General features: G+C 32.1%; 1 protein-coding gene across 1 annotated transcript in view; it reads left to right on the top strand.

Annotated features, from left to right (window-relative positions):
* The window catches only part of LOC114332424 (UPF0764 protein C16orf89 homolog), a 187,176-nt gene that overhangs the window by 117,873 nt on the left and 53,718 nt on the right, over positions 1–15,585 (top strand). The window contains exon 3 of the mRNA XM_050650375.1: positions 4,432–4,705. Coding sequence (XP_050506332.1) covers positions 4,432–4,705 — 274 coding nt within the window. The remainder of the gene's footprint in view (positions 1–4,431; positions 4,706–15,585) is intronic.

Raw genomic sequence — 15,585 nt, 5'->3', positions numbered from 1 at the left:
ACTAAACTTTGAAAATTTTGGTTTTTCGACAATTACTCAAAATTTCAACCTACGAATTGCGCCAATAACTGAGCGTTTGTAGAAGGACTCTAGACGAATCTAACGGTGTATACCTCATAACCGGGAAAATTCGAATTTCTAAGTTATAAGCTTCATAAGTATGATCAAATCTCTTTCGTATGGGAAAAACGGTTTTTCAAGCTCAATAATTCCTGTAATAGCTTCAGTTATCATACTTGACCTTAGATGAATCAGATAACACTTGTCAATACGTTTCAAACTCATGTTTAGTGATCAAAATCGGTTAAGTTGTTTTAAAGTTATTAAGCTACAAAAGTAAAATCCAATTAACGATTATTCCCGAAATGGTTTATGTAGTTGTAGTGATTACGACGCTAAATTTGATCTGGCAACGGGCAATCCGAGTTCATTTACCGGCCATCCCAATATTTTTTTCAATCTATTTCGAATAGAAAAAAATCTAGTGTACATTCGATTTACACTAAATCATTTCGGAGATAATGCGACAAAGGCGACCATTTATAAAGCTTAACGTGTAATCGAGGAACATTGCATTCAACTTCATACATGTAATTTTTAAATAACTTTGAAAAACTCCTGACACAAGAATAAAAACCGCTAAACGCCGTAAAAATGAGTGGCGCATACAATATTCCAGCTACAAAAGATCTGATATGAATATTACGTGGCGCGAAAATGTATTTTCATTTTGATGCAAAACAAAATTCTAGTTTTATTTTAAAAGATTTTTCCATAATATTTGCTAAATTTGAAGTAAACGCGCCAAAAAAGAGTTTCAAAATTCAAACTGTTTCAAAGTTACTCTTTTGCGGCGCGTTTTACTTCAAATTTAGCAAATATTATGGAAAAATCTTTTAAAATAAAACTAGAATTTTGTTTTGAATCAAAATGAAAATACATTTTCACGCCACGTAATATTCATATCAGATCTTTTGTAGCTGGAATATTGTATGCGCCACTCATTTTTACGGCGTTTAGCGGTTTTTATTCTTGTAATAATATACAACTAAAATAGCTTTATCAATATGCGACTAAGTCATTATGAAAAAATGAATTTTTATTTATTTCCTTCGATTTACCTAAACTTTTTGTCTGACATATAATTTTTTGCTTTACAAAATATAATTTGTACATAAAAAAAAAACAAAATTAGCTTGCTATTTATCACCAGCATTTTTGTCAATAGCTTACATGTTTAATCTATAGCTTCCCATTAATTTTGTCGGACAGAACTTCCAATTGATTTTTTAACCTTTCATTAAACTCTCATGCAAAAATCAGACTGTTATTTATCACCAATATAATTCCTGTGATGTGACATGTTCTACGTGTCAGACTCGTTAAAATGCCCAACATTTTTGTCGGACAAACATTTTTTCGTATATCTCTGATGTTTGGGAAAAAGGACTTAAGTCATAAAATCAAAGTTTACAGGGGGAATACTTGAATGTTTCAAAAATTGTTATAAATCGCACATGTTACCTTTAACCAATTTAGTACAATAGTATCATTCAATGTACCATAAAATGATAATTATAGCAAGAAGACGATTTTCGTAGACTTTTAATATTTTAAATGCACTTAAGACATATATATCTTACTATTTACTGACTTAAGACCTAATGACCGCAACTTTTCTATATCTATATTTTTGTGTATCTACCATTGAAAGTGATAGTCGGAGAGATAGAAGCGGATTTTGTGCGTAATAAGTAATATGGAAAAACTATACGGTGATATGTTGAATTAGTTGTGTACATGATTTTTCTCAACGGCCGGAAACCAGAGTGGGGGACGAGGGTAGTTATAAGGGATCAAAGTCGCGGTTTTTATTATTTCTTTTGTGACGCTCATGATCGAGATAGTGCATCAAAATTTGGTAATAAGTAGATCATGACGCAACTAAGTAAAATCTCCAGGGGCGGAACGCTGCGTGGCCGACAAAGGGGTGGGGGCAGGGGTGAATATAAAAATTATAAGGGATTTTTTGTGACGTTCGTGATCGAAATAGTAAACCAAAATTTGGGAGAAAATAGATCATGACGTAACTAAGCAAAATCTCCAGAGGCGGAAAACAGAGTGTGGCACGAGGGTACGAATCAAATTCGCGGTTTTATTATTTTTTTTGTGACGCTCGTGATTGAGATAGTGCACCAAAATTTGGGAATAAGTAGGTCATGACGTAACTAAGTAAAATCTCCAGGGGCGGAAGGCTGAGTAGCCGACAAAGGGGTGGGGGTAGGGGTGGGGGTAGGGGTGAAAATAAAAATTATAAGGGGTTTTTTTGCGACGCTCGTGATTGAGATAGTGCACCAAAATTTGGGAATAAGTAGAAAATGACATAACTAAGTAAAATCTTCAGAGGCGGAAACTAGAATGGGGATCGAGGGTAGTTATAAGGGGTCAAAGTCGCAGCTTTTATTATTTTTTTTTGTGACGCTCATGATCGAGATAGTGCACCAAAATTTGGGAATAAGTAGGTCATGACGTAACTAAGTAAAATCTCCAGGGTCGGAACGCTGCGTGGCCGACAAAGAGGTGGGGGCAGGGGTGAATATAAAAATTATAAGAAATTTTTTTGACGTTCGTGATCGAGATAGTGAACAAAAATTTGGAAGTAAGTAGATCATGACGTAACTAAGCAAAATCTCCAGGGACGGAAACCAGAGTTGGGGACCTGGAGATTTTACTTAGTTACGTCATGACCTACTTGTTCCCAAATTGGTGCAATATCTCGATCACGAGCGTCAAAAAAAATAATAAAAACCGCGACTTTGACCCCTTATAACTACCCTCGTCCCCCACTCTGGTTTCCACCTGTTGGGGAAAGTCATGTACACAACTAATTCAACATATTCCCGTATAGTTTGTCCATATTACTTATCACGTACAAAATCCGCTCCCAACTCTTAGACTATGATTATAATGGATTGGGAATTAAAACCAAAGCAGCATTAAATATTTTACTGACAAAATATTGACAAATGAATATGTTTTTTTAACAAATAATTATTCATAAAAATAAAAAAGTAAAATAAAAGTAAACCAAATCTAGAAAATAAAAATGATTATTATAACAACAGTCTTTCAAATCTCTGGATCTATTTCTTCAAGATCTGGATCAATTTCCGTTATATTTAGGGTAGTTGGAAGATCCTTGTAAAATTTATGAAATATTGAAGGTATCAAATTAATGAGATCTAATAGATCTTTCTTTTTTTCTTTTGTGTGACCGCGACCTCTCCTTCTTAACGATATACGCTTAAAAGGTGTATCACATTTTAGAGATGTATTAAAATCGAATTGACCGAATATCCGGCCATCAACCATTGGCACTCACGCCATAAAAAATGCTCACCGCTGTTATTCTTGTGTTTTTGGACTAATGGACCTTTTAAAAGTTCTGCGAAGTCCAAAAATTCGTTTTGTTTCATTTCTACTATTTTAAATTTATTATAAGCATGCATCAGATACAAAATATTTGCGGATTTTGCCAATACAACTAAAATAAAAAAGTGCTGTGTTAGAAAATAGACAACTATTTAGTAAGTAATTAAAATATAACTAATATCAATATTATTATTTATTAGTAGCCAAAACTTTTATTGTTCGGTGTATACACAATATTTTTATAAAAACATTTACCTATTGATCAAACAACCGAAAATAAATTAAGATCAGCAAGGCTTATGTCAAGACATATGCCTTCTAGATCATAGCAGTTATTCTCCAAATGGTACAACAGACGTAAAGTGACTTAAGTCTTATTGCCATATCATATTGAACAATAATGTTTGTGACCTTTGTATCATCGTGAATAACTTTGAATTATAATGTGGTAGACTTAAATCGTTTGTACCAATAAAAAGAGCTGATTTTTTTGGTCCAGAAGGCATCAAAAAAAATTTTTGCGAAATTCTGACTTAAGGCCCTTTTTCCTAAACATAAGAGATATATATATATAACGGTGGCTATTGAATAAACTTGAAAACAATTTGTTATTTTTCACAATCATAAACTTGTCAGGACGACGCGTTTATCATGTTCCACAATTAAAACTTCCCCTGCTCCAGTGTTCCCGTGCATCAAAGTTTGTCCGACTAGATACCGCTAAGACATTAACAAATTTTCAGCTTGCTATTAATAAACTTTTCTTTCTTACGCGGGATCCAGAACTATCGGGAGTAATTACATAAGTAGTATATTAAAATTATCGATAATTTTGCTTAAAACGTATTGCCTAAAAACTACTGGAGTTCATTTTCATATTTTGGCGAAAGAGCCCGACTCCGAAGGAGGAAGGCTGCGAAAATACAAAAGAAAGGGTACTGCTTATGTTTTTCCAAATTTTATATTTATATCCAAAAATTAAAATTGATTCTCTTTCAGTTGAAACAAAACTGTTGGATTCCCATAAATGGTTTCGTTCGCTCATTAAAAATGTTACTTTTGGTGAAATAACTAACTTAGGACAATATATGGAATGGTCACCTGAGAGAATTTTGAAAAATAAGAGAGCAATTTACAAAGGAGTAGAAACAAACTTTTGTTTAAGAGAAATTTTGGAACTTACAACTGGTGATACTTGCTATGTGAGTACAATATGCAAAGATATGATGACAAACACGTCACGAATGGATACTGGATATTTATTGACACACAGGTTAGCTGATTTTCGCCTTTATTTAATCTAATAATCCATGATATAATAATAGTCCATGATGTATAAGTACATGGAAAAAAGGGTCAATACTCACTATCTTTATTATTACCCGTGTTGAGCTGCCCCTCCCCCACTTGCAAAAATTAAAAAACAAATAGCCCTGATTAATGAGCTATTTATGAGCTTTCAAACTCCGCAAATTAAAAATTTTGAGCTCGTTCCACTGAGCAGGAATTTAATATTTTAGGCTGACTCAGACCCCACCCCCACTACTTAAAAATAGGAATATTGAACAGATTCTTGCGGCAGAATTACGAGCTATTTATGAGCTCTGGAAACTATATAGTTTCGATTTTTGAGCTCATTTCCTTCACCCCCAAACAACCCTTTAATTGATTTAACTTAGAGAAAAATGCTGAGAAAACTTAAAATATATCGTATTGCGGATATAATTCCTATAGCTTATATACTCTAAGAATAAACTATTAAATCACGTGCATTTCAATTATTAAGCTACAACCCCTTCGCAAGAAAACCACCCTATCTTTCCGGCTTAAGAGAAAGTTGTACTTAAAATTCATTAAATTAATTATTTGGCGACTACATATCATTTAATAATTTATAAGCTCCCAAATTACGCGCATTTGGAACAGTAAATTGCAATTTATGTTGTATAGTGCAGTCACTGAAGGTAAAATTCAACGATTACCGAATAACGAATTTCGGTGAACCTTCATCAATTTTCACGAAAATTGGTCAGTAGTTAGAGGAGACCTCAAGAAACAAAGGTGATATGGTACCACCTTGCGCCTTTACCCTGAGGGTGGATACCTCCCCTTCTCGCGGGTGAAAATTATTTTATAAAAAATAACTGCACAAATCAATAAAAGAACAAATTATAAGCAAAATTTATTATATAAAGTTATTAAAATAAGTCAATACTTTTTAAGTTATTAAAGATCAAAGATTTTAATTATTCGTGAAAAAAATGCATGTTTTGAAGCGGTTTTTCGTAAATCACTGAAAAACTGTAAGTTTTTACAAAAAAGTTAATAGTAGTTTAATTCGTATAGCTTATATTCTAAGAATAAACTCTTAAATCACGTGCCTTTCGATTATTGAGCTACAACCCCTTCACAAGAAAACCATCCCATATTCCCGGCTCAAGAGAGAGTTGCACTTAAAATAATTTAAATTAATTATTTGGCGACTACATATATCGTTTAATAATTTAGAGCTCGCAAAATATACGCATTTCAAATATTTAATTGCCATTTTCTTTCTATAGTGCAGTAACTGAAGGTAAAAATCATCAACTATGACCTTCGATTTTGGTAAATCTCCATTCATTTTCACGAAAATTGGTGAGCGGATAGAGGATACCTCAGGAAACAAAATTAACAATAACAACTTAGCCGGAGGTATATGTCACTCCTTCTCGGGGTGAAAATTACTTTATTAAAAATATCCCCACAAATCAAGAGAGGGACAAATTCTAAGCAAAATTTGTTATATAATGTTATTAAAATAAATCAATACTTTTTGAGTTATTAAAGATCAAATATTTTAATTTTTGTGAAAGAAAATGAATGCTTGAAAGCGATTTTTCATAAATAACTCAAAAACTGTAAGTTTTTACAAAATAGTTTTCATCACTAAAATTGAAGCTAATAAAAAATATAATAAATTGCTTACTTGAAAAACCCTTTAATGTTAATTTAAAGTAAGTTATAGGTAATTAAATGTATAGTTTTTTCTGCGACTATTCAAATCTAAGGATTCAAGAAATAACGGGAAAGAGATGTATTTTATAACACTTACTAAATACTTGTCAAAGTACTTAGAAATACCTATCAAATGAGCTCCAGAAAAAGTTGATAGCATCAACATTTATACTCCAAAAATCTTTACAAAAAAAATGAATTTTTTTAATAACTCTGTTCATTTTTAAACGCTTTTATTTAGTTCAATAGTTTGCGTCAAATCTTTAGACGTTAATTTGACTGCCTTTTCTTCAATGCAAATGAATGAAAATTTGCAGACATATGCATTCGCGGGAACAATACACGAATAGTCAATAAAAAAAATTGTTCATGTTTATTAATTGTTTAAATAAAAAAAAAAGATTTTAATGTAAAACGCTTAAATTCTCTTGTTTTTTACAATGTAAAAACTTGAAACTTTTACGGATTGTATAGCTAATGATATAAACAATACATAATTTCACTTTTTACGTTAATTGTTTACGTTATGCTTCATTAACACATTGGCTGCCACCATAAGAGTGTTAGGTACGTTCACCAGGTGCCAAAGTGAAAAATGCTTACAAAACAATATTTATTCATACAAATGGTTAATAATACAATGTAAGTTTACATTCTTACAAATTTTTTTGAAAAAAATAGCAAGATCACGGGTGATCCTAATGGCACTGCACTAATTACACACGTATGTGCCACTGTGAACAACTTAATGCTTTTTAGTGAAACATGTCACACAGTAAAATTTTTCACAAACATTACAAAATGTAGAAACAAGTTTGGGTTTCTTTTGAGCTTCTTTGCTGCCTTTTGTTGCAACTGTTTCAGTGTAACATTGGTTACAACGTTTTCTCTTCTTCCTATTGTTTGTAGTTTTGGCGTCAACTGTAACAAGCATATGCTTTACAGTAGTAATAGGCTCAGGCATCGGACTGTAATTGACTAAACTTAGGATTAGCATTTCCCGAAATGAGATAACTTGTTGTTTTGGTGTGTTGAAGGAATTATATATTATCAAACTATTGATGACAGCCGTATTCAATAAAACTTCAATTGCAGCTTTATGGTACCAGCGAACACTTTTTCTCAGAGGTGAGAAATAGCTTGCGAGTTGATTTGAGACATCAACATTATCTTTTCCTTTGTTGTAATCTATAATTGCTTTAGGTTTAATTATAGCTACACCATCTTTCTTATGTTTACCTGTCTCTTTCATGTCGATTCCATGTCTGGTCGTCAAGAAGAGGACATCACGTTTATCGTGCCATTTGCCTATTACAATGCCATCACGATGTTCCTTTCCAATTATCTCTCCTTTTTTTAATTTTGCGGAAAGTATATCTTCTGGAATATATTTTCTATTTTTACGTAGTGTCCCTAATAAGTGACTATTAGCATCTAATAATTGTTTTGCTAAAGGCACAGACGTATAGTAATTATCTGTTGTTAAAACTCTTCCTTTTTGTAGATAGTCGTTTGCTAAATCTAGTACAATTTTTCCCGATAAATCCTGCCCTTTATTAGCCATTTTTCCGGTATACATAATCATTTTTAGAGTATAACCTGCAGGATTACATAATTTAAACAGTTTCAAGCCATAGCGGTGACGCTTTGAAGGTATATATTGTTTGAAAAGTAGTCTTCCTCGAAAGGGAATCATACTTTCATCAACAACTAGTATTGAGCCAGGATTACATTGTTGGGCAAAACGTAATTGTGTCATTTCAAATAATTTTCTAATTTTATGGCAACGATCGTTTGGTAAAGCAGCCGTGTTATCAGCAAAATGCAAGAATCTCAAAAGAAGCTGAAATCTGTTTCTAGTCATTACAGAAGAAATAAAAGTAAAATTATACAATGGTGACTTACTCCAATAATCAGCAATTTTGGGAAGCTTGACAACTCCCATATACATAACACAACCCAAAAATTTTAAAATTTCTTCTTTATTGGTAGGTTTCCATGCATGAATTCTGGATGATCTGCTATAACGTTGTGCATTTTTTACTTGCGCAGCATTTCTGTTAGTCTCCTCTACAATAAGTTGTAAAATTTCATCATCGATCAGTTTCCTGTATACATGAAAAGGAGTTAGTTCGGTTCTATTTTGAGGATACCTATCATCATAGACATATGATTCATTACCAGGAAACTGTATATCGAGACGTAAATGAGTACAGTCAACTTCGTACCATTCATCGTCATTATTTTGCTGGTCGTTAGATTTTACCGATTGTCGTGCATTTTCATCTAATAAGCTTGAATCACTGTTAGATTCATCTTCTATATCAGATTCTTCTTCGTCACTCGGGTTGTACTCTGAACCGGATAACACACATTCATCAGAATCCTCCTCTAACAATTTGAGCAACTCCGCCTCTGTCAACTTTTTATTTTTATTTGGCAGACGCTGCATTTTACTTGTACTTGGTAAATTATCCATGATCTGAAAGACAAATTCCAATTAAAAAAAGTAACTTTACTATCACCATTTTTCATTAATTAAATGTAAGCAAAAACATTTGAGGTTATGTAAAATAAATACTGTAATATTTTGTTTATCCTTACAAATATTCAAGCAACAAGATTTTAAAACGAATAAACTACATATACTTACTTCATATAATTTCAAATTCACCAAAAAAACTGCTAATTCCGTAGAAAAACTTGATAATGAATGCCACTAATCGTTTCTACAACGCCTTATTATCAACTGTCGTTACAAGCTATTTACGACATTATCGCGCCTAACAAAATAACATAAGCTAGCTATGGGTTCCTAGTGTGCCACAGTAAAACTAGTTGAGCGTCCTCACAGTGCCGACCGTTATAATAATTCTGAAAGTTAAATACGCACAAGTAACACCAGTGATCCTAATGGCACAATTGTAATCTGTTAGTTAGGATCGCCGGTGATCCTTGTGGCAGCCAATGTGTTAATAAACAATAAAGTTTCAAATTTTTTGCCGATTCCGATTACTTTTCATGTTTGTACATCATATGTTTTATACATATTTTAATAAACATGACGATATATTTTAATGTTTGAAAAGTGTAAGACTAAAAAGTAAAAAATAAAAAAATATGAAAAAAAATTTTTTAAGAAACGCTTTTCTTTAGTTACGAGTGACTCAAATTAAAAATATAAAAAAAATCAACTAAAAAGCAAAAAATAAAAAAAATTGAAAAAATTTAACACATTCGTTAAAGAGCGAAAAAGCGTGGGGCGAAAACCGTTTATTCGATGAACACGCGCCACGCTTTTCTTTGACGGATGTGTGAGATTTTTTCAATTTTTTTTAATTTTTTGCTTTTTAGTTGATTTTTTTATAATATTTTTAATTTGAGTCACTCGTAACTAAAGAAAAGGGTTTCATAAAATTTTTTTTTTTTTATATTTTTTTATTATGATATTAGGCACATCCAACTATTTGAAACGTAATTTCAAGAGCTATAAAACTGTATTACATTTAGGCCCGGTACTTTATGTCTCGATTAACAGCCGGTTAGTTAACCGGGGTTTAATCGTGATCTCTTTAGGGTCTCTTGCGTTGTAATGAATGCAATTATAATTATTATTATTATTCTTATTTATAATCATAATAATACTTGTAATTGTATTTATTACAACGCAAGAGACCCTAAAGAGGTCCCGATTAAACCCCGGTTAACTAACCGGCTGTTAACGGAGACATAAAGTACCGGGCCTAAGGCCAGTACTTTATGTGTCGGTTGACAACCGGTTAGTTAACCGGGGTTTAATCGGGACCTCTTTAGGGACTCTTGCGTTGTAATAAATGCAATTACAAGTATTATTATAATTATAAATAAGTATAATAATAATAATAATTATAATTGCATTTATTACAACGCAAGAGACCCTAAAGAGGTCCTGATTAAACCTCGGTTAACTAACCGGCTGTTAACGGAGACATAAAGTACCGGGCCTTAATCTTTCAAATACTTTATATTTTTTAGGATAATAGGTTAAAAGGCTCCAGTTACATTGTTCTCGTAGTAAAATTTAGGCTTAAACGTTTCTATCTTCGTTATTTTGATTGATACAGAAATCAAAAGACAAGTAAAATCTTTGCTAATAAAAAAACTCTAATTTCGTTATCTATCATTTTTTACGTGTATCGAGTATTGTTGGAGTTATTATTTTAAATATGATCTAAAAAAATAAAGTATTTGAAAGATTAATTTTTTTTATAGCTGTATACTTTATAAGTATAAATTTTGATGCTATCAACTTTTTCTGGAGCTCATTTGATAGGTATTTCTAAGTACTTTGACAAGTATTTAGTAAGTGTTATAAAATACATCCCTTTCCCGTTATTTAAGCTTGAATCCTTAGATTTGAACAGTCGCAGAAAAAATATACATTTAATTACCTATAACTTACTTTAAATTAACATTAAAGGGTTTTTCAAGTAAGCCATTTATTATATTTTTTATTAGCTTTAATTTTAGTGATGAAAACTTTTTTGTAAAAACTTACAGTTTTTGAGTTATTTATGAAAAATCGCTTTAAAGCAAGCATTTCCTTTCACAAAAATTAAAATATTTGATCTTTAATAACTCAAAAAGTATTGATTTATTTTAATAACTCTCGATTTGTGGGGTTATTTTTAATAAAGTAATTTTCACCCCCGAGAAGGGGTGACATATACCCCAGGCTAAAACCGCAAGTTGTTATTGTTAATTTTGTTTCTTGAGGTATCCTCTATCCGCTCACCAATTTTCGTGAAAATGAATGGAGATTTACCGAAATCGAAGGTCATAGTTGATTTTTACCTTCAGTGACTGCACTATAGAAAGAAAATTGCAATTCAATAACTGAGATGCGTATATTTTGCGAGCTCATAAATTATTAAACGATATGTAGTCGCCAAATGAGCAAACTATAAGTATTTTTGAAAAATTTAAACGCAGAATGACAGACTACTTTATTACCGAGGGCCGAAAGTTCCTTAGAATTTAGAATAAAATAAAAAGTTTCTTTTGAATGAAATATTTGTAATTAAAAATCACACTAAATTTTCTCTTTTATTTTCACCCCTGTAACTTATTAAAATAAACAATATAGAAGTTTTCAGGGACTTCCTGCACTCGGTAATAATGTAATCTTTCATTCTGCGTTTAAATTTTTCCAAAAATACTTATTAGTTTTCTCAGAATTTGAAAAAAATGAATACATTTAAAACACATTGAAAATTTTTACATGCGCCAAAATTTTGCATTTGGTTCCGATCCCCTTAAATAAATCAGTTCATTAAGGGCATATGCGCAAAATGTCGCCTGTCAAATTGTTCAATGTGTTTTAAATGTATATTCATTTTTTCGAATCCTGAGAAAACTAATATGTATTTTTGAAAAATTTAAACGCAGAATGAAAGATTACGTTATTACCGAGGGCAGAAAGTCCCTGAAAAATTCTATAATGTTTATTTTAATAAGTTAGAGGGGTGAAAAAAAGAGAAAATTTAGTGTGACTTTTAATTTCAAATATCTCATTCAAAAGAAAGCTTTGGTTATTTTAAGTGACTTTTGGCCCTCCGTAATAATGCAAACTTTTATTTTGCGTTTAAATTTTTCAAAAATATTTATTAGTTTTCTCAGGATTCGAAAAAAATAAATACATTTAAAATACATTTAACATTTTGTCAGGCGACATTTTGCGATTATGCTACATACCTATACAAATTTTGTATAAATTGTGTCTTATGATTAGGTAAATAATTGATCAAAATTTCAGAAAAATCTTTTTCTCATAATATCCCAGATGTGTTCAATTGTTGACAAATTGGGAGATTTAAGAGGCCAAGGGAAAAATTGACTTGTTTGTCTTTAAAAAAGACCAATGAAATTCTGGCTGTATGCGGTCGCGCAATATCTTATTGGAAAAGTGGACTGGGAGCATCCGCATACAAAGCAGAACATGTGGATCTGTTACATCCTGGATGTAATACATGGCCGCCGTGTTGCCTCTGATACACACCAAATGTGACCTACTTTCCTAGCAAATAGCACTCTTAGTGAGAAAATAGGAAATAGTGAGAAAATTCTGATGACTAAGCTTGATGAAAACTGTCGATATGGAAGTTTAAGGATGGTAGAAGATGTGGACAATGTCGAGTTCCTAACGGCAAAAGCTGTGGCGAGAGTTCGAGACGTCGTCCCTGTAAGAGTTATGAATTTAAAGGAAACTGCTATCGAGTTGATAGTAGAAGAACTTTGATTGGACAGTGTGTTCCCGTGTTTTCAAATTGCTCTATGCATATCAGTGAGAAATCACCTAAGTCGAAGTATTCAAAGGAACTTGTTAACATGGTCATTGAAAGATGCCAAGATCTCTCATTCGTTTTCCAGCAGTGGAAGTGTACGGATGTATGTTTTGATTTGTTTCTTGTGTTCACATATTTTGTTATTTGTTTTGATTGATGTGTTGTGAATACTAGCTGTAAGTGTTTCAATTTTTATTACTATCATCACATCGACCTAGTTAATTTTTGCACATCTAACCTTGAAAATGACGTATACTTGTGAACATTGTCTTACACAATATTCTGACTCGGATAAGTATGTACAACCAGTTAAGATGTAAGGAAGATTGCCCAAGAAATTTTTGTATGAAATGCACGGGGTTAAATAAGACCACCACTAAGCCCTATTGGACCAAAAGTTTTCCCATCTTAGATTTTTTTGTACAATATGTGACTTTCCAAGCTTAAGATATTTAAACGACAAAATTACAAATTTATCAAAAAATAAAATACCTTTAGAGAACTTTGAGGCCTTAATTCAAGTTACTAAAAAAAAACAACAATTTGCCTGTTTTTATCGAGACCTATGATCTATTAACTAAAAATGACGGCAAACTGGAATATCTTAATAAAAAAATTTACGAGATCCACAAACTAAACAACCTGCTGAATCCTGAAAAGGTTTTAAAATCTGTCACAATTCCTACACAACTATATCAATATAACCTCTCACTACACTCTAAGTCCATCTATTTGTATGGGTCTTCATCTAGTTTCCAACCAACATTACACAACATTCATTCCATTAACATCAACTCAACCTTTTACTGATTTAATTTCACATTTTCACCTATCTTTCTCATCTTCTTACCTATCATCACCATCATTTGGTAGCCGGTTGTGGTCGGACTCCTGTGGTTCTCAGCCTCTCTCTCATTTCTTTCACCAATCTCAATCACTCTGTTGTCTGATATTTACAATTCCACAACTTGATAGCATCCATTTACTTTTCACAACCTAATCTTAACTTTTTAACATAAGAAAACATTTTTTCCTTTTTAATTTTGAAACAACAACTTTTACTTAACACATTCTTTCTTTATTTTCTCCATAAAGGTAATAACTTAGAAAAATCTTACTTAATTTTTTCATTGTCCTAGATATACACATATATGGACAGAATAATATTTTTCTAAACCTTTTTATAACAACTATCAGTCCTAATCAGTGTGGAGTAAACCTCACATACCCCATAAACTTTAATATAGTATGAATTTCAGTTAAATTCATTTATCCTCCATATCAATATTAAAATATTAGACATATAGAGCTCATGGTCTCATAATTTTACCATCAGCCATACCTTTGTTGCCTATCTCATTTCATTCAGTTAGGTACCTACTTTAATCATCTTCGTGCTGGATGTCAAATAACTGCACACTTATAAGAGTGACAACTTCAACCTAGATATTGCCTTCACTATGTTTAATAGTATTGAAAAAATATTCAATTATTTTCTCTGCCCTAAATGCATTATATCATATGGGCAAATTATTATTTTTCAACTATTAAAACAAAAATAAGATCTTCATTTTATTTAAAATAGACTCATGTATGGTTGGTTGCCTATCTTTGATAATGCACTTATTAAACCCCACTGACAATTGGTTTTCAAATAACGGTACTTCCACTTTGTATAACATTCTTGGTAGTTTAATAGTGAATACTTATAATCCCAGCATATGATGTTTGTTGTTATTATCGTATTTTGCTACAAATAATTTTTTTAAACTATTGGCTAGTGTACCTAACTACATATCAGTTCACAAATCTTCATGTTTGACCGTCTGTCTTGTGCTGTCATCAGTCAGAAACGCTTTCTTACCTGTCACCTGTAATTAGTTGACTTCCACCTTTCTCTTTGTGAAGACAGAGAAATCAACTCAACCACCCACATACACGTGGTGGAGTCATATAATGCTGTGAGGTATATCCTTTTCATTTTCACCCATCGCCAGGGTTTAACATAATACACGCCAATGTAAGACTTTTGGTCGGCGTTTTAAGGGTTTTAACCTATGTATTTTTGGTGGCTTAGCATGTAGAGCTTGTAAGTATAACCTAATTTTTTATCTTGGTCAACCTTTAAATTTTTTTACTCTTGTTTTCACTAATTATGGTTGTACTTATTTTAGGCTTAGAACACTGATGATGCTCTCTTTAGAGCGAAAACGTTCTGTCTTTTAATGTAGCCCTTTATTGGGGTTTTAATAAATATACCTTTTACACAGAAGTCTTTCTTCAATTTTTGAAATAGAAGAAGATTATTACTAATGAAGTATTAAAGAAAATAAAGTAAAATAATTATTTAAAAATAAAATAGCAAAAATGTTACGTTTGTAACGTTACACAATCTAATACTCTTTTTATACATGGATCATCTTCTTGGGCGTCTTGTAACTGTTGGATTGCCATTGCTCGTTAACGACGGTGGTTCGTCTCACGGGGCAAAATCGTTCCTCTAATTTGGCACAGTAATTACAATTTGCACTGCGTGGTCGTCTCGAAATGGCATCATAATTTGAATGAACTTTTCCGACCCTGTGTCGTAATCATATTATTGTAATCGTTTTAACCATCTTGCTATCTAGCCATCTGGATTACGGAATTGTATGAGCCATTTCAGAGCAGCGTGATCTGTTCGAAGAAGGAACTTTCTGCCATACAAGTATTTATGGAAATGTTCGCAAGCCTTTACTACGCCCAGCAGTTCTCTTCTGGTAACGCAATAGTTTCTTTCGGGTTTCTACAGGACTTTGCTGAAATAAGCGATGACTTTTTCCTGTCCATCCTG

The sequence above is a fragment of the Diabrotica virgifera genome, chromosome 5, assembly GCF_917563875.1.
Source record: "Diabrotica virgifera virgifera chromosome 5, PGI_DIABVI_V3a".
Classification (NCBI taxonomy): domain Eukaryota; kingdom Metazoa; phylum Arthropoda; class Insecta; order Coleoptera; family Chrysomelidae; genus Diabrotica; species Diabrotica virgifera.
The sequence above is the reverse complement of the archived record's forward strand: the minus strand, read 5'-3'. Positions and strand labels throughout refer to the sequence as shown.